This window comes from Symphalangus syndactylus, chromosome 10, assembly GCF_028878055.3.
Source record: "Symphalangus syndactylus isolate Jambi chromosome 10, NHGRI_mSymSyn1-v2.1_pri, whole genome shotgun sequence".
NCBI classification, from domain to species: Eukaryota; Metazoa; Chordata; class Mammalia; order Primates; family Hylobatidae; genus Symphalangus; species Symphalangus syndactylus.
The window spans coordinates 25,406,396-25,425,975 of NC_072432.2; the positions used below are offsets into that span (position 1 = coordinate 25,406,396).

At 37.1% G+C, this 19,580-nt stretch overlaps 1 protein-coding gene across 2 annotated transcripts in view; it reads left to right on the forward strand.

Moving 5' to 3' along the window:
• The window catches only part of PLXDC2 (plexin domain containing 2), a 469,249-nt gene that overhangs the window by 241,913 nt on the left and 207,756 nt on the right, over positions 1 to 19,580 (forward strand). For both annotated transcript variants that reach the window (XM_055296706.2, XM_055296707.2), the window contains one exon: positions 3,662 to 3,731. In XM_055296706.2, the coding sequence (XP_055152681.2) occupies positions 3,662 to 3,731 (70 nt within the window). The remainder of the gene's footprint in view (positions 1 to 3,661; positions 3,732 to 19,580) is intronic.

Consider the following 19,580-nt stretch of genomic DNA (forward strand, 5'->3'; position numbering starts at 1 on the left):
TTTTATGACAATGCCCAGGGTTCTGTTAGCCTTTTTGGTTGCAGAAGAGTCCTGTGTTTTATATACTATTTGGGGTCATTTATTATTTAATTAAAGGATGCATAACTAATTAGTGACACAGCAAAGTTTCTCACTCACAGCTAACCAAAATAGCTCTTCTTCCTGCATTCATAATCTCGATTGGTGACCTGTGGTTCACCAGTCAACCAGCTAGAAATCTTAGAAACCTGTGCTTGACTCCAGATATCTCTCACTCACTCTCAACTTTTAAGTCCAATTAATCACAAAGTCCTTCCTGTAGGATTGGAAAGATGAATGTCCCAGCCTCCTGACCTCCAGTGAAATGATTCTGAGGCATGTTTTTGTTTTGTTTTGTTTTTTTGTTTTTTCTCTACTGTTGCTCAGTCCATGAGGACTGAGGCCCAACCGGCTATAATGATAACATGTCCAACACTGTACCTCCTATTGTTTTTCTCTCTTTTCCTTGTCTCACTTTTCCTAGTTCCTTGAGCAAGTGCCATCTGGGATCACCTTCCAAATAAACTGTCTGCCCCTAAGTCCTTATATCAAGATTGGCTTTAGGGGTAATCCAAACTAAGCCAAGGCTTGAAGAATATGGAAGCCATGACTGACCAAGGTTGAGAGAATATTGTTGTTAGAAGGGATGTCATATGTATGTACCACAGACAAGAGCTAAGGGTAGCAAGTGCAAGGAACTAAAAGATGTTGCCTATGGCTGGCTGGAGCAGAGAGTATGAGGGCAAAAGTTGTCAAGTAGCAGGGACTAGTTCACGGTATGCCCTAGAACTCATGTTCACCATCTTGGTGTGACTCTCAGCGAGAATGGAATTCTAGATTGAATGATTTCAAGTGGGGGAGTGATATGCTAGGTAATATAGAGCAGCAAGCCCCAACCATTTTGGCACAAGGAACCAGTTTCATGAAAGACGGTTTTTCCGCAGAGGGTAGGAGGGGATGGTTTTGGGATGATTCAAGCACATTACATTTCTTGTGCACTTTATTTCTATTATTATTACATTACAATATATAATGAAATGATTATACAACTCACCATAATATAAAATCAGTGGGATTCCTGAGCTTGTTTTCCTGTAACTAGAAGGTCCCATCTGAGGTTAATGGATGACAGTGATGGATCATCAGGCATTAGATCTTATAAGGAGCATGCAACCTAGATCCCTCACACGTGCAGTTCACAATAGAGCTCACTCTCCTATGAGAATCTAATGCTGCCACTGCTGATCTGACAGGAGGCAGAGCTCAGTTGGTAACACATGCCATGGGGAGCGGCTGTAAATACAGACGAAGCTTCCCTGGGTTGCCTGCTGCCCACCTCCTGCTGTGTAGCCCAGTTCCTAACAGGCCATGGCCTGTGGCCTAGGAGTTGAGGCCCTGGCATAGAGAATGAATTTAAAGAGAAGTAGAGCCATGACACTTCTGAGGAAGTTATTGCAATGATAGTGACCGATGTTTGGAGAAGAGTATCAGTAGCGACTGGCAAGACATGAATGGATTACACAACTGTTTAGCAGACAGTATCTTCCTACATTGCCATCGTGATTCCATATCAGAGTGAAGCAGACAATAGTGGTAACTAAGGAAAACTGGTCATTTCAATAGGGGAGCATTTCAGTCACTGGTGTTGCTCTTCAGAATTCTTGATGTATTTGCAAATTTCGTTTGAAGATCTATTTATCTCAAGAAAAGGTCTTTAACTGATATCTGTATCCATGTATCTTAATCTAATTCCAAACATATTTAAATACTTGCAGTAGCTGAGAAACTCATGTCATAGCCTTTTGGTTGATATTTGGTGGTAATTGATAGGGTTCATTGGAGATATATGTTTACATCAAACTCTGACTCTGAAAGTGAGAATGCATAAGGTAAATTTTACCAATTTACTGATGAGCATGGAAATAAATTAGAATGATGGAAAACAATATAATAAGCAACTGCTTTTATAAAATTATTCCTGACATCTTTAAGATAAATGATCCTGCCATTGAACACTTCCTTCATTTTAGGGTTCTTAGTGATCACTTATTTCAGTTAGCTCTGTGAAAATGAGTTTTGTTGTTCCTGTTAGCACAAAATAAAAGTGATCATAAACCTTTTATAAAGATGAGGCTTGCATTAAAAAGAAAACCTAATTGAAAGTCACTTTAAATTTTGAGTGATTAATTTCATGCCAAATAAGTCATTAGGAATCGTGATGGCTATAAAAAAGCAATTATTTGCAAAATTGGAGAAAGCTAAATTCAATCTAGATATACTTTTCTACTTTTAAAATTTGTATATTGGGAGAGATGATATAATATAGCAATTGTGGAATTTTAATGTAATAGCCTGTTATTATAGGTAGTTTGTACATGTGTGCTGTTGGGCTCTCAACCAGCTAATTACTTTCCCTCTGGATGCTTTTATTTCAGTTGATCATCTGTATTATATTAGGTTGGTGCGAAAGTAATTGTGGTTTTTGCCATTACTTTTAGTGTTTCTCTTGTTTCTTGCCTAATAATAATATATCTACTTAATATCATTTCAAACATATGACAAAGATTAGGATTTTTAATATGTTTTGGGTTTTAACATTTTAATATATATTATTTTTAAAAAGTAGACACTATATACCTGTAGAGTTAAATATTAAGAGCTAAAGTTCGTGGCCCCATTTTAGGAAAACAACGGGTGCAATCTAGGAACTTTCTCCCTAAGTCTCTGTAATTTACTCCAAACCAAGTAAAAGTAGCTCTCCAGTAACCAATATTATTTATCCTACAACTCCTGTGTTTCTAAGAGTGGACACAATTTGCGAAATTTGGAGAGCTGATTGTATTTGAAAGATAAAAATGTCTGCAGGTCAGCCGGGCATGGTGGCTCACGCCTGTAATCCTAGCACTTTGGGAGGCTGAGGCAGGTGAATCACCTAAGGTCAGGAGTTCGAGACCAGCCTGGCCAACATGGCGAAACCCCATCTCTACTAAAAATACAATAAATTAGTCTGGCATGGTGGCTGGCGCCTGTAATCCCAGCTACTTGGGAGGTTGAGGCAGGAGAATTGTTTGAACCCAGGTGGGCGGAGGTTTCAGTGAGCCGAGATTGCGTCACTTCACTCCAGCCTGGGCAAAAGAGCGAAACTCCGACTCAAAAAAAAAAAAAAAAAAAAAAAAAATTCTGCAGGTCTAGATCCACCAGTGCAAGACATCTTCTTCCATGAAACTGCTTTTCATTATGGGATGTATGGAAAACAAATTAAATATGTAATAATGTAACATAAAATCTATTTTGATTTTTAATCCAATGAATCTTGACATAACATGCTCTACTATTTTGGGGGAACTAGTCAAACTAAAAAAAACCTCAGAATAGGTTGCTCGTCATCAAGACTGAACTGATTATTCAGTGGACAACTAAAATGCAGTGGTGATGTTAACTTTATTCTTTTCACATGCTTCAAAACTTTAATTACCAGAAAAAATATTCTTTAGTACCACCGAGGACTCAGGTTTTAAAAGAGAACTACGATAATTATGGGGCAAAGTAGAGGCATCATTTTTGTTTTAAGTGAAAGGCTCTTCATTTCACATTTACTATGCTACACATTATTGATGTTTTTCTCTGGTGTTGTTCTTTGCAGAGAGTGAATCTGTCCTTCGATTTTCCATTTTATGGCCACTTCCTACGTGAAATCACTGTGGCAACCGGGGGTAAGTGGTTTTCTACCCATTCACCTTAAGTAATCTATGGTTTGACCGCAGTTATTATTTTTAATTTACTCTATATTTCAAGATGGATATTTATTGAGAAAACCATCATGTTTTATCACAAAGTCATAGGTATAAATAAAACCGAAGAAAGGGTATTGTTATTGGAAAAACTTCTAAGCAGACAAAAAAAGTATTTATAATAATTTTCAACCTAGATCACCTCTGCTTTTCTTCTAAATTTTAATTCATTTTTGGTAGTATGGTAAGACTGTCCAAATGGCAGAAATTGGAATAGAGCTAGAAGGAAAGGCTGCTTAATGAAGCTGCTGGTGATCTTAAATTTTCTTTTAATGTTTATAGTTGCTATATATATATATATAAATATATAATATTTATTTGCATATATATGCACTTACACACATATATAATACACAAAAACACACAACCATATGTGCATTAGCTTTGATCATTTTTTTCCTTGAGTGTTACCTATTTTGATTGACAATTCATTTGAGAGTCTTCAAATAAAAGCTGAAATCCAGCTCAAATTTTTAAAATTTTATTTTTCTCCACAAGCTTGGTGGTTAGTTTAGAGATTAGCGATATCCTAGGAAAGTAATTATCATTCTTTATTGTATATCTCAGAAGTCAGAAATATTTTAATCTTCAAGTGCTACTAGAAGCAATAAGCAAAATGCCAGGGAATATCCCTGTAGGCTTTATGATGCAGGGGTAGGGAAGAAGGAGAAAAACACATAAAAATGTTTTATCTTTAAAACTCATGTCAGCAATTCAGCCAATATGAAGTAAGATTTTCCCTAGTGGAGCTGGCAAGATCAAACCCAACCAGATGGCTACATCATCATTATGATTTCAAAGTGCCATTTTCCTTCGTAAAGATCCTTAAAATAAGTGAAAAAAATTCTAGCGTCCTGAATGATCTCTATCTTCTTCGAAGAAAACACTAATGTAAAGACACTCCTTTTGTTTCTCTACTTAAAACATGCTAGGATGCAACTTGCATATAACAATCTGTGCTCTATTTAAAGAGTCGGAGCCAAGATAATCTACACATTGACCTGGGTTTCTTCAAAATGAAACCTGAGTCTCATGTAAAAGGTTCCAGCGAAATACATAGCTTGCTTGCTCTTTCCTTGTTCATTTCATTCAATCAGTATTTCTTGAGCCCCTATGAAACACAAAGCACAAAATGCGTCATTATATGCAGAGAAGGATAAGCTAAGTTCAGGAGCTTAGAGTCGACAAAGAGGAAGGGGTGTTGATATGGTTTGGCTGTGTCCCCAATCAAATCTCATCTTAAACTGTAGCTCCCATAATTCCCATATGTTGCGGCAGGGACCACGTGGGAGGTAATTGAATCATAGAGGCAGGTCTTTCCTGTGCTGTTCTCATGATTAGTGAATAAGTCTCAGGAGATCTGCTGATTTTATAAAGGGGAGTTCCCCTGCACACACCCTGTCTTCCTTGCCACCATGTAAGACATGCCTTTACTCCTCCTTTGCCTTCTGCCACAATTGTGAGGCCTCCCCAGCCATGTACAACTGTGAGTCCATTAAACCTGTTTCCTTTATAAATTACCCAGTCTTGGGTATGGCATGAGAAAAGACTAATACAGGCATGCTGCGAATAAGCAATAGAGAAGGCTGACTGCAGGTGCTGAAAGAGCAGAAGCTTGCTGAAAAAGGAGATCATGCTCGTTGGGCCAGTCAATTAAGAAGAGTGTGGGAAAGTGATAATCTTTGGCATTGGCCTTCGAGGAAGGTAGAATTTTAGTAGGCAAAGAGGCAGTTGAGAAGAAGTGGAGAAGGAAGAGGCATTCCAGACAAGGGGATGCTGAATCAAGTGACAGTGCTGAGACCATATTGGGTATATTTGGAGGGCTGTCAAGTACATTAGTTTATCCTGAAGAGAGGGTTGGAATGAGTCTAGTGAAGGGGAGTTGGGAAGAGTGATGTGGAGTACTTTGAACATTAGAAATCTGACCAGGCGGGGTGGCTCATGCCTGTAATCGCAGCACTTTAGGAGGCCAAGGCGGGCGGATCACGTGAGGTCCAGAGTTCGGGACTAGACTGCCCAACGTGGAGAAACCCCATCTCTACTGAAAATACAAAATTAGCTGGGCATGGTGGCACATGCCTGTAATCCCAGCTACTCAGGAGGCAGAGACAGGAGAATTGCTTGAACCCTGGGGGAGGAGGTTGTGGACAGCCAAGATAGTGCCATTGCACTTCAGCCTGGGCAACAAGAGTGAAACTCTATGAAAAAAAAATAAAGAGAGAAAGAGAGAAAGTGGAAAGAAAGATGAAAGAAAGATAGAGAAAGAGAGAGAAAGAAAGAAAGAAAGAGAAAGAAGAAAGAAAGAAAGAGAAAGAAAGAAAGAAGAAAGAAAGAAAGAAAGAAAGAAAGAAAGAAAGAAAGAAAGAAAGAAGAAAGAGAAAGAAAGAAAAGGAAAGAAAGGAAGAAATCTAGATGACATCCAGCAAGCACTGGGTTTCTTAGAGAAGTAGATCTGGCCTGATCTGTCAGTGGAAGGCAGGTTAGGTTAAAGGGGGTGAAGGCAGAAAAAATAGTTACCAGTTGTTTGAATATTTGCTCGTGGGATACAGTGCCTGAACTAGGATGGGTGCAGTGGAAAAAGACACATGGAGCCAGTGCAAGACACATCATTTGAGTTGTTAAATCACTGTGGCTGGAAAGACTTCCAGACAAAAGGATCCACTAGGATGCAGTGAATCAAGCTAAGAACAGCTTCAAGGACTTCTGAACCATAGACTTTTGATGGATCTCTTCCGTGATTGACTAGGCAGACATTATAATCAGATAGACCTATTTGACAGATGCTTGCCAGCCTTACAAATCTTAAAAATGTTCTTAACCATGGAAGGCTTGGAAGGAAAATGGAAACCACAAGTCAGGTTAAATAAAGTTGACTACAGGCCATTCTAAATAGACCTGGGCTGGGAGTTTTAAGTAGGAACACAAAGATGGCTCTTTTGTTGACTGTCAGTTCTTTTTGTGTTTACAAATTCCTCTTGAACCTGTTTCTACATTGGGTGTGGGAAAAATTAAAGTGGTATGTTTTCATGGTGAATCCATGCTGTGCAAATACATAGAGGGAACGCTTTAAACCACAGTCCTCTTCATCTTCCTTCATTGTTTTGCCATTTACCTTATTTCCTCTGAAATCTGTCTATCTCTCTCCACACAGACACAAATTTAACACTGAAATTAAGTCAAGATAATGTCTCATGTTATTGCTAAGATCAGCACAATTTAAAGATGGAAAATTGTTTAACAATATAGACATATACGTCGTTTACCACGGCCCCTCTTTGTATGTTATATGTATTTTACTATGAATAAGCTTAAGTTTCTAGTTTAAAATGTGAATTACAGCTAAACATCTGGTCATGTGTTTATAAACTATAAAAATAAATATTTGCCTATTAAGCATTTTAATATTCAAAACTTCAATCATCCTTACGTACAAAATGAATTGGAAATATCATCTTTATTTTCTGGTTCACTGATAGTGGAATCTGAAAGCATTCATTTATCTTTCTATGTCAAAAATACTTCAGAATACAAATATTTCAGGCACTAGAAAACTAGTTCTCTGTGAATTTCATCAAAACAGTTTCATTAGTGATACCAAGATGTGTTTTTTGCATATCACACTACATTATTTTCTTTCTATTTCAATATTTTAATTGGTTCTTTTTTATTATTAGCCTGCTAGTGTGATCTTTTAAATGTTCAAAAACGTAGATTTAAGTTTGAGGATTTGATTTGTAATCAAATAGCTATCGCTAGGAATGACATTTTTACCTGAGTCCGTCATGGTGATGAGATGGGAGCATGTGAGATGGGTTAATTACAGCTTTATGTAAAGGGGAAGAGAAGAGATAACATTATACAGAGAATTTTGGCCCCAGAATGTAAGTATGTAGACAGATGGTGGTTCTTAATTAAGATAATATGTGGAATTGTGGGAAGCTGGATATGAGATTGAAAAGCAAAGGTGATATGAATTTAAAAGCTAATAATGAATGTGTATTACTTACCTTGATCATAGGAAGAATTTGCCTTCTCTTTCTACACAGGTTTCTACTTACAGATTTCATAAGAAAGCTGTTTAAATTTTAGCTCTATTTTATTTCATTTGCTACGTAAAATATTAAAATGTTTATTAAGTAATACGTGTACATATCTGAAAAACTAATAACGTGGACATTTAAAAAGTCAAACAGGCAAAAGTAAAATGTAAATCTCCCTTCTTCCTTTGTCTCTTAGTTCACCAGTTTCCCTCCCAAAAAGAAAAATACCTTACTTTTTGAGGTATGGTATATTAAAATTCAAACTTAGAGTAGTTTCCTATATCTGGCCAATAATCATTAGCTTTTTTTCTGTTTAAATTCCCACTAAGAGAGATTTTTAAAAAATAATAATGCATGTTATCTTCATTAGGTTTTCAGGAAGTATATTACCAAATCTCCCAGCTCCTTTTTTGTTCTGGCTTTCAAATGGTAATATTTTAATTGTAGTCCCAAATAATATTTCATACTCTTTATAGGGACTTGATTAATAACAGGAATAAAAGGCTTTTTAGGAGAGGAAGAGAGTTAGTTATTACTCATGATGATTGATTTGTAAATACCAACAACATCTTCTTTCAAGTGTATAACCCCATAAAACAAAGCATGGTGTATCCATTAACTTTCTGGATCTAGGGAGAAGGTGAATGGAGTTGTTTTGTATTATTATTATTATTAACAGAGATCACAGGTTATGGTTATCTGGAGATCTATGTGTTATGGAAGATACTAAAGAGATAGATGCTGGATGAAAGTAAATCCATTCCAACTTGCTTAATAATTTAAAGTTACAAACTCAAGTCTCGAGGATTCCCAGACAGAAAGATAAATTGCATAATGTCTGATCTGCTGCATCTAAATAATTCTCTGAGATAGACCTCCAAAAACCTGAGAGTTCATCTGAGCTGTCTTTTTTGATAATTTACTCCTCCCTCAAACTCTCTAGTGTCAGCAGTAGATTCAGTAGCTTGACCATTATTATATATTTATTTATTTATTTTGTAGACAGGATCTTACTGTGTCACCCAAGCTGGAGAGCAGTGGTACAATCACAGCTCACTGCAGCCTTGACCTCCTTGGCTCAAGTGATCCTCCCACTTCAGCTCCCCAAGTAGCTGGGACTACAGGCATGCACCACCATGCCTGGCCAATTTTTAGATTTTTTTGTAGAGATGGAGGCTCATTATGTTGTCCAGGCTGATCTCAAACTCCTAGCCTCTGGCAATCCTCCCATCTCAGCCTCCAAAAGTGCTGGGATTACAGGTGTGAGACGCTGCTCCAAGCTATGTTGTTTTGTCCTTCACGAATTGCATATTCACAACCACTTTTGTTTCTCCTGCATGTCTGTCCATACATGCTTATTTCATTAGCACTGGCTCCTTGTGGCAGGGGTGGGAAGCATAATTGGAAATCAAGCCAGTAGGAGACCCAGAGAACAAGCACCCAGGAGCAAGAGTTGACTCAATAGGAATCAGCAAGGAAAAATACAAGAGACAGAAATATGGGTAGAATGAAGGAGAACAATTAGATGTAAACAAAACAGAGCAGAGCATTGGCACATGATGGATAAGTCATGATTGGAGGACAGGAATGGGGGGAGGTGGATCAGCTGAGACAAGGGTGTGGGTAAAAAACAAGGTCTCCAGGCTCAACCCCTTCCATTGCCATAACAGCCACTGAAGTGTCCACTGATTGCTAGTGCTAGAATACTCCCTTAGGGATGTTTATACCAGGAAAGCATCATTCATCTTCTTCCAGCACATCCAGGGTTTATTGGAAACACTGGCAATAATATTTTTGCTTATAGCGTTGCCTAGTCACTGCAGCAGTAATTCAGATAAGTAGCAATTTTACACAGATCCTTAAATACATCGCCCAATTGAAAATAAAGGGTGTCTAAGTGACTCTGTGCAATTAATAAAGTAACAATATATGCCAGATGCTCTAACATTGTCCAATCCTGGAAAATAAAGGAAAGAAATAGTAAATAGTGCAGGACTGACATTAGACCCTGGCCATTTCAGAAATGAGTTCAAAAGAGCTCCCTCAATTCCTACTTAAGCCAGAAATTGAGTTGCATTTTCTTAGAGAAGGAGTCAGGCTTCCAGGTTAAGATAAATAGACTTTTGAATCTGAATACTTCAGTTCATAAGCCAAGCCAATCGTAACTGTATGATCTTCAGCAAATGGCTTAATCTCTCTGATCTCAGTTTCCTTGCCTATAAAATAGCACAATAAAAGTACCTGGTACATAAATTTTTTGTGATGATTAAATTAATTAACATATGTTAATGATACCTGTTTCATAGAAAATGCTACATAGATAGCATATGCTACTACTGCATTTTTTCCCCACTTACATTTTCTCTTTTATTTCTTTTCAAAGTGCTTTCTCTTTAAGTCCTGTGCTGCCTTTTTAGTTTGTCTGTTGTTTTCTTTGATGACCTCATTCATTAGATTTCTCTCCATAAAGCATAGAAGGGGTCTCAAGGAATATTTAGGAACCTAACCCATTGTCATCTCTAACTGCTCCTATTAAAGGCTGGCTCAACCACTGATGTCTGGGAAGTAGAATAGCATGTAAATAACTTGGGATGTCCGCTTGATCAGCATGGCTATATCTATCATTTTTTGGTGCTGTTCAGAATCTCTCTAAAGACTGTCCCATGATGACATTTTGGGACTCTGGGACACTGTCTGGAAACCTTACAAAATTTAGCAATTTTGAAACACATCGTAGAATCTCAAAATATTTCTCTAATTGTGACAGCATGGTTTATAACTGGGTAACAAGCATTATAATCAGTAAGACATATATATTATTATACCCACGTATTCATTCTATCCTTTGTATAGGAAGAATTGTAGGGACAAGTCATCAAAGCACAAAGATAGTCAAGGGTAAGATGATTGGGATGAGAATGGACATCCCCCTTGGTAGCAGCCAGGTAGCATTGTAGCCTTGAGGTTTATTTAATTGCTAACAACCCAATTAAAAAATGTATTAAAGATCCAATCCCAAATGTAAAGTTAAATGTTAGTCCAATTTCTATGTGACATTTTGCCTTTGAACTGGGAAACAGATTTCTTTATGTGTAGTCATTATTTCATTACTACCTTTGTTTTCAAGATCTTTTTCTATTTTTTAATACATTACAGAAAACCAGTTGGTGTAATATGAAAGTAGCTAAAAAATATGCTCTCATTTAGAGCTATATAGCTCTGGAACTGAGACATAGTTATAAAAAAGTAATAGATCTAAATATTTTGTTGGCTAATTCTAATGGAGTTATGATGGGGTTAGATTACTTTGTTGATCTGACTAGCCTGAGGGCTACAGAGAGATTTTCATTTAATCTGCTGGAATTATTGTTCAAATGAGAAGCTTCTCTTGAAGGCAAAGAAAATGGAAGAAAATGTCTTTTAATTGGTTTATTGTCAATTTCCACAGCTAATTTTAAAAATAAGCACAATTTCGTTAATAGCTTATAGAGAAAATCTAAAGCACTTTTAGATGACTCCAGAAAAATATAAAATTAAGATAATTTAGAGCAATTAGATTTTGTAAAAAAAAAAAGTGTAAATTATAGAGTGAAAACATTAAAAATATTTTAATTGTGACAAAATATGCAAAGCATACAATTTGCATTTATGAATTTACTGTTTATGAAGTTTTAGTCATTAAGCTCTGAAAAAACATTTTTTCCCCCTTGTTCTTCTTCTCCTCCTCCTTCTCCCCTTCTTTTTCTTCTTCTTTGAAGCATGGTAATCTCTTCAGGTAACTTACTAGTTTCTTCCAAAATGCCTTGAAAATGCAACTATTTTTCAAATCTTTACTCCAACGTATTTTTATAAGCTAGGTTTACTGTTCTCACACTCTCTTTTTAACCTTTCTACCTCTTAATAATTAAAGATTATCTTGCAGAAATTTTTAAAGCTATTTATTTTATATTAGATAGAATCTAATAAAACTTGAGACCAGCCTGGACAACATGGTGAGACTTTATCTCTTCAGAAAAAAAAATTAAAAATTAGCAAGGCATGGTGGTATGCTTCTGTCGTCTCAGCTTCTCAGGAAGCTGAGGCAGGAGGATTGCTTGAGGTCAGAAGTTCAAGGCTGTAGTTAGCTACAATTTTGCCACTGCACTCCAGTCAGAGTGACAGAGCGAGATCTTGTCTCTAAAAAAAAAAATGAAATCTAATAACTGATAATATAATTTGGAGATAATTGAGTGCTCCCAATTTCTATACAGTTTGAAAAATAAGAGTCATGGAACGTTAGATGTGTAAAAATGAGTGTTATAAGATTATGTGTTAGCAGGGAAAGAATGTTATATCATAATAATCAAGATATAATATTGTAAGTGTACTGTGATGATAATTTCTTAGAAATACACAGCAATGGAAGGAAGAGCTAATACTGATTGCTTTGAAATGATGACATTGTGTTTGTGTTTCTATTCCCTAGTTTTCAAGTATTCAGTTGAAAATGTTGTTTATATGTCAGTCCTCTTGTAATAATAATTATAAGGAGTGAGTAGAAATCTGGTTTCTACCCATTTATTTTAACAGAGATGGGTACCCATTTTGTTTTAACACTATTTATCAGAGTTTATTTCTCCCACTGGTATTTAATGCTGCTTATATTCTGAATTCTCTTATTTTCCACAAGGTTTGAAATATATTATTTAAATTAACCTGATTTATTTTGTCATGAAAATAAAATATAACAATGCATTAGAAGAAAACTAGAGAAGAACTATTTTATAATCCTGAGATTGGGAGCATTTTTCTAAGACTGATACAAAGCCCAGAAACCATAAATGAAAATATTGAAAAAAATGCATATAATACAATTTTCATATATTAAAAATTCATGGCATTTAAACACCCTCACTTAAGAAAAGAGAAATAAAACCTGGGAAATATTACAAGGAACTTAAACAAATTTACAAGAATAAAACAAACAACTCCATCAAAATTGGGCAAAGGATATGAACAGATATTTCTCAAAAGAAGACATTTATGTGGCAAACAAACATCTGAAAAAAAGCTCATCATCACTGGTCATTAGAGAAACCCAAATCAAAACTGCAATGAGGTACCAGCTCATGCTGGTTAGAATGGTGATTATTAAAAAGTGAGAAAACAACAAATGCTGGTAAGGCTGTGGAGAAATAGGAGCACTTCTATGCTGTTGGTGGGAATGTAAATTAGTTCGACCATTGTGGAAGACAGTGTGGCGATTCCAAAGGATTATAAATCATTCTACATAAACATGAATGTTTATTGCTGCACTATTTACAATAGCAAAGACTTGGAAGCAACCCAAATGCCCATCAATGATTGACTGGATAAAGAAAATGTGGTCCATATACACTGTGGAATACTATGCAGCCATAAAAAAGAATGAGTTCACGTACTTTGCAGGGACATGCATGAAGCTGGAAGCCATCATTCTCAGCAAACTAACACAGGAACAGAAAACTAAACACCACATGTTGTCACTCCTAAGTGGGAGTTGAACAATAAGAACACATGGATACAGGGAGGGGAACATCACACAATGGGGCCCGTCGGGCATGGGGGACAAGGGGAGGGAGAACATTAGGACAAATACCTAATGCATACAGGGCTTAAAACATAGATGATGGGTTGATAGGTCCAGCAAACCACCATGGCACATGTATACCTATGCAACAAACCTGCACATTCTGCACATGTATCCCAGAACTTAAAGTAAAAAAAAAAAAAAAAAAAAAAAACTGGGAAAGGAAATATTTAAAACACATATGACAGTGAAAGGACTGTTCTCCTTAATATATAAAGAGCTCATGTAAGAAAAAGAGAAATGTAGCAACTAAACAATGAGCAAATGACAAGGACAGTTTATTAAAAAGAAATTGCAGGAACTTCTGGTTTCAGGTATTTATTATAAAGCATTTGGAGGTTGTCTCTCTCATTCTATCGAGAAAAAGCTAAACAAACTGAAAATCAACAATTTCTACTAGACCCATGAGAGAGCTGAGATTGCAGGGTGTATTAGGATTCTGTAGAGGGAAAGAACTAATAGGATAGATGGATATATGAAGGGGAGTTTATTAAGGAGTATTGACTCACATGATCAAAAGGTGAAGTCCCCCAATAAGCCATCAGTAAACGGAGGAGTAAGGAAGCCAGTATGAGCCCCCCAACCTCAAAAGTGGGGAAGCCAACAGTGCAGTCTTCATTCTGTCCCTGAAGGTCTAAGAGCCCCTGGCAAACCACTGGTGTAAGTCCAAGACTCCAAAACCTGAAGAACTTAGAGTCTGACGTTCGAGGGCAGGAAACATCCAGCATAGGAGAAAGATGAAGGCCAGAAGAGTCAGCAAGTCAGCTTCTCCCACCTTCTCCTGCCTGCTTTATTCTAGCCTCTCTGGCAGCTGATTCCATGGTGCCCACCCCCATTGAGGGTGGGTCTGCCTCTCCCAGTCCACTGACTCAAATGTTAATCTTCTTTGGCAACATCTTCACAGACACACCCAGGAACAATACTTTGCATCCTTCAATCCAATCAAGTTGACCCCATCACACAAGGCAATCCACTGTCCCCAAAATGTAGAGACACAGGCACATCCAAAGACACACACAGGAGATCTGCTCATCTGGTGCAGAAGCCACTGCAACCACAGATTGCTAATAACACTTAAAAGGTAACTTCCACAAAGCTAGAATTTCAGTGTGGATTAGCCTAAGGGTCAGAAACTCCTGAGGATTCTAGTCTTAGGGGGACCTTTAAAATTCTGTGGGCTTGAGCCCCAGGAACCCCAGAAGGTTCTCTCAGTGAAGATCTGTGAAACTCCCGGATGGCTTTGCTGGAGTGAGGGAAGAATAATCATTGTGAAATACACCTAGAGCCTTCTCCAGAACAAAGACCTTCCTAGAGCCTTCTCCAGAACAAAGAGCTTCCTAGGGCCTTATCCTAGCTGGGGGAAAGTCATTTCTCCCACTGGAGCAAGCCCCTTGAGTCTTCTAGGCTCACATGAGGGAGAAATAAAAATTCACAGTCAACAAGAATCAAGACTTTAGGGAAATATATCTGGAATGCTATATCCAGAGAGGGGAGTAGGAGGCAGGGAGGGGGAAAAAACTATTCCACTAGAGACACCCTTAAGAGAGTCACAGCCTAAAGATACAGACCTACTAAATACTAAAGACTAAGAAACTTCTAAAATTGAAATGCAAAGAAAAAAGAATGAAAAAAATAAAACAAAAGCAGAACAGAACATCAGAGACCCATAGGATAATAATAAAAGGTGTAACATCCATGTACTTAATTGGAATATCAGAAGAGAAGAAAAAGAGAAAGAAGAAATGTTTGAAATAATAATAGCTGAGTGCTTTCCAAAATTGACAGATGTCAAACTAGGAAGCTCAGAGAAAAACAACCAGAAAATCACCAAAAAACCACATGTAGGCATATTATTTGCCAACAAACAAACAAACAAACAAACCTTAAATAAACCAGAAAAACTACACCACACTGCAAAATACTCAACCGGTATTCCTCAACTGTCCAGGTCATTAAATAAAAACAGGAGAAGTCTGGCCAGGCACAGTGGCTCATGCCTGTAATCCCAGCACTTTGGGAGGTGGAGGTGGGTGGTTCACAAGGTCAAGAGATTGAGACCATCTTGGCCAACATGGTGAAACCCCGTCTCTACTAAAAAAATTTTTTAAAAAATTAGCTGGGCATGGGAGCGCATGCCTGTAGTCCCAGCTACTTGGGAGGCTGAGGCAGGAGGATTGCCTGAACCCAGGAGGCAGAGGTTCCAGTGAGCCGAGATTGCGCCATTGCACTCCAGCCTGAGTGACAAGAGTGAAACTCCATGTGAAAAAAAAAAAAAAAAAAAAAAAAAAAAAGCAGGAGAAGTCTGAGAAACTATCACAGCTAAGAGGAACATAAGGAAACATAACAGCTAAATATAATGTCATATTGTAGATAGAATTCAGGAAGATAAAAAGGACATTGTGTAAACATAGAGAAATCTGAATACATTTAGTTAATAATTCAGCTAATAATTATATATCAATATTAATAATTCAGCTAATATATATCAATATTGTTTCAAAAATTTTGACAAAGGTATCATACCTTTGTCAAGGTATGTATGATATTGGTAATATGGGAAATCAGATGGGGAGTATATGGGAGGCCTATACTGTCTTTGCAACTTTCTGTACCTGTAAACCTGTTCTAAAATTAAAAGTTTATTTTTAAAAAAGGAAATACAAGTGGCTGTTACACTTATTAAATAATACATAATCTTACTCCTAATAAGTGAAATGCAAGTTAAAACTATAGAGATGTTGTTTTTACTTGAGTGATTTTAAAAGGTTTTTTAAAAAACAAGTTTTGTAGCTCGATATTTTCTATAAGGTATGGAGAAAAAGAAACTCTCAAGCTTTGCTGATGACACTGTATTATTATCCACTAAAATATAACGTGTATAACTAACACTGTGATTTCTACTCCTAAAAATGTATCTTAAAGGTGTATTTGTGTGTGAACAATGTGTGTAAGGATATCCACCGCTAAAGACTGAAAACCACTTAATGCCCATCATTAAGGATGTCCAGATTGTGGACAGGTTAAATAAACTACTGGAAACCCATAGAGTAGAATACTATGTGGCCATTAAACAGAATGAGATACTTAATGTATGCTTATTAACAAAATAAAACACCACAGGATGCAGATAAATGTTACTTACATACATACTACATATATATGTACGTATGTATGTATGTGTACAGACAGATGTATTTATACATGTATAAGCTATCTCTAAAATAATTTGGAAGAAACATAGATATGCTTCCAAGTGAGCAGAAAATTCTCTAGGGAGATATACAAGAAACTATTAATAGTGGTAACCCCCAAGACACTTGGCAGATAGCTGGAGATTAGGAGTAGGAAAGAGATGTAATTTTCACAATCATCTGTGCTTTTCAAATTATTACTATGTGCATGTATTACTTTTCAAACACCATTAATATTTAAAATTCTTATTGGTAAGAATGGCTAGGAATAATTTCTGCAGTGTATGTATTTGTTTTTATTTAATAGCATCTTGTAATATGTATTTGTCAAACAAAATTAACAATATTTAAAAGAGTATGCAGTATAAAGCTTTCTTCATAATTATTTTATTTCCAAATTTTTTAGAGCTTGAGGCAGTATAAATAGCTCATGAAATTGCCTATTTTTTTAAGAAAAATTGTCTAAATTGTTTATTAAAGGGCTTATGAGTACCATTCTAAAACAAGGGACCCACAACACTAGTTTATTACATTCAAGATTCCTCTGGATAAAACTGAATTAATATCAAATTGCCGAATGTTGCAGTGAAAGAAGGGCAGAAGAAAGATTTTCATGATTCTTGGTTGAAATGTAACAGTCCCACTAGGAATAGTAAGTATCCCCATTTAATTAACCAATACATATTTTTATGTAATTGACAACTATTTAATTAACAATATTACAATTACAAACTAAAAACAGATTCCCCAGACTAAGCAGAAACAGGAAAATCCAAGTGATTTGTACGTGTTATCATAAGTCTTACAGATTTGGCAGCAAGAAGCACTGGGGCTTCAACAGTAGACTAATGAGGAAAAGGAGGTGGCTTAGAAATGGGTAAGGCCAAGACTTCTGGAGCTCCTCCTGCAGTGTGGCCAGACATGTTTAAATTAGGATGTCCAAAGGGCTTAATGACTTTGGGCTTTAAACTGAGCAGGAGTCAAAATTTGGAAATAGAGCTCTTTTGGACCAAAGCGATACTTAAATCACCTAAGTCACAATGTCCTGATTGGAGGCACCCTGTCTTTGAGTAAGGCTCCAAAAAGCAGGAGCAAGGCTTACAGCAGGAAGCTGGTGTGAGAACACACAGTAGCACCTCCATGAAGCCACAGTGAAGAGTCATTCTGGGCTGACCGTATAGAAGGCCTTATAACAGGGTAGTGGGATGAGAAGACTCAGTAATACCTTCATGAAGCTATAGTGGAGAATCATTCTGAATATCTGAGATTCCTTGTGGAAGGCAAGTAGAAGGCAGCTGCCCAGTTAAGGCGTAGGGCCAGAGGCTAGTTTAGGCAAGAAGGAATAAACTAGCCTCTGGCCTTATACCTTAACTTCCAGACCATGAGATTCCTCTAAAGAGACAACTGTGTATAACAACACAGAGCTGCTGGCTGCCCTTAGTAGATACACCGTTGGACAGAAGGAAAGGCTGGCCTGATAGGACAGTCACAAATTTCCTCTTATATTTGGTCAAGAATGTGTACAATGAAGGCTTTCGGGACCAGGTGCTGAAGTTGCTCATGAAGGCCGTGGCAGAGGGAAAAAGAAAAATCACATGAGTTCTGGTTCTGGAAAAGTATCCCTATCGAGAAAGCTGTACCTTTTTAATATGGCCTTTTCTTTCATTGTCTTTCTTATGCAATAAATATCTTGCCTTTTTCATATGTAAATGACACAACCCTCGGGTCAAGGACAAAAGCGTGCATTTCTTTATTCCTCTACAGTTGCTGGGTTTTCTTTATTCCTCTACAGTTGCTGGGTTGTTTTGTCGAATGGTACCTTCTACAGCATTTCTCCAAGCAGCTTGGCACCGTTAGTACCAAGCTCTCATCTGTGTGCTTAAAAAAAAGTTGGGGCGGGGGGCGCTATGCGATTTAGGTTTTTTGTTAAAAAAAAAATCTTACTTTCATAGACTAAACTGCAACTGTGTTTCTCAACAGTTTGTGCACAGCAGGTGGCTAGCACAGAACTGATAAAATGTTAGAATGCATTGCAGACACTGCCTCAGAATTGCCTGGAGTGTTTCTCTAAAATGTCCTTAGCTGTTCCTGCTTACAGGGCCTGCTCTGGAATTTCCACGTAGGAAGTGCTGAGGGTCAGTAACCTGGTTAGAAGGTGAGGGAAAGGGAAGGATAATCTGCTAAATGATCTTTAAGCTGAATTTGGGTAGCATCCACATTTTTGTTGCTAAGATTCTGTTTCATTTTAGTAAAAATAGCAACATTTCCTAATGTTTCAAGTTTCAAACTGTATACAAGATTGGTACTTAGAATTAATTAATATGATTTGATTTGGGGAGACATGAGAAAGTGATATGGATATGGGGACCCAAAGCCCATCTAAGTACCTCTAGGTACCACCACTCCTACACAGTTAAGACCTTCTGACACTTGGACCCAGGCATGTCATTTTTTCAACACCTCCCTCAAGATGATCCTCTTGTTTAATGTGCACGCCTATGGAAACAAACCGCACTTTAAGAAAAAGACTGCCTTTGTGTAACATCTGGTCAGTGAGAACTATGTAGTAAAAAATGTAGTTACAAAAATCATTCTATTTGCACCATCAAGAAAGCAATTAGAGGTTTTAGGCATAAATTCCTACAGCTGCCTATAAATGGTAAAAGGAAAAACTAAGCTACTACTCATCCCTTAATAGAATCTAATTACTTTCTTGTAATGGTTTGCTTGACAAGTTCAGATTTAGACTGCAAAGCAGGATATTGTTCTTACAAGGCTCAATATCACCTCTGTTTTATTTCCATCATCCTAAGTTTTTCACTGGGGACACATACTTGTTATTTTCACTAGTTTGTGGTCTGATGGTATTTAAAGAAAGCTAGTACTTGTTGACGAGACAGGGTTTCACCCTGTCTCCCAGGCTGGAGTGCAG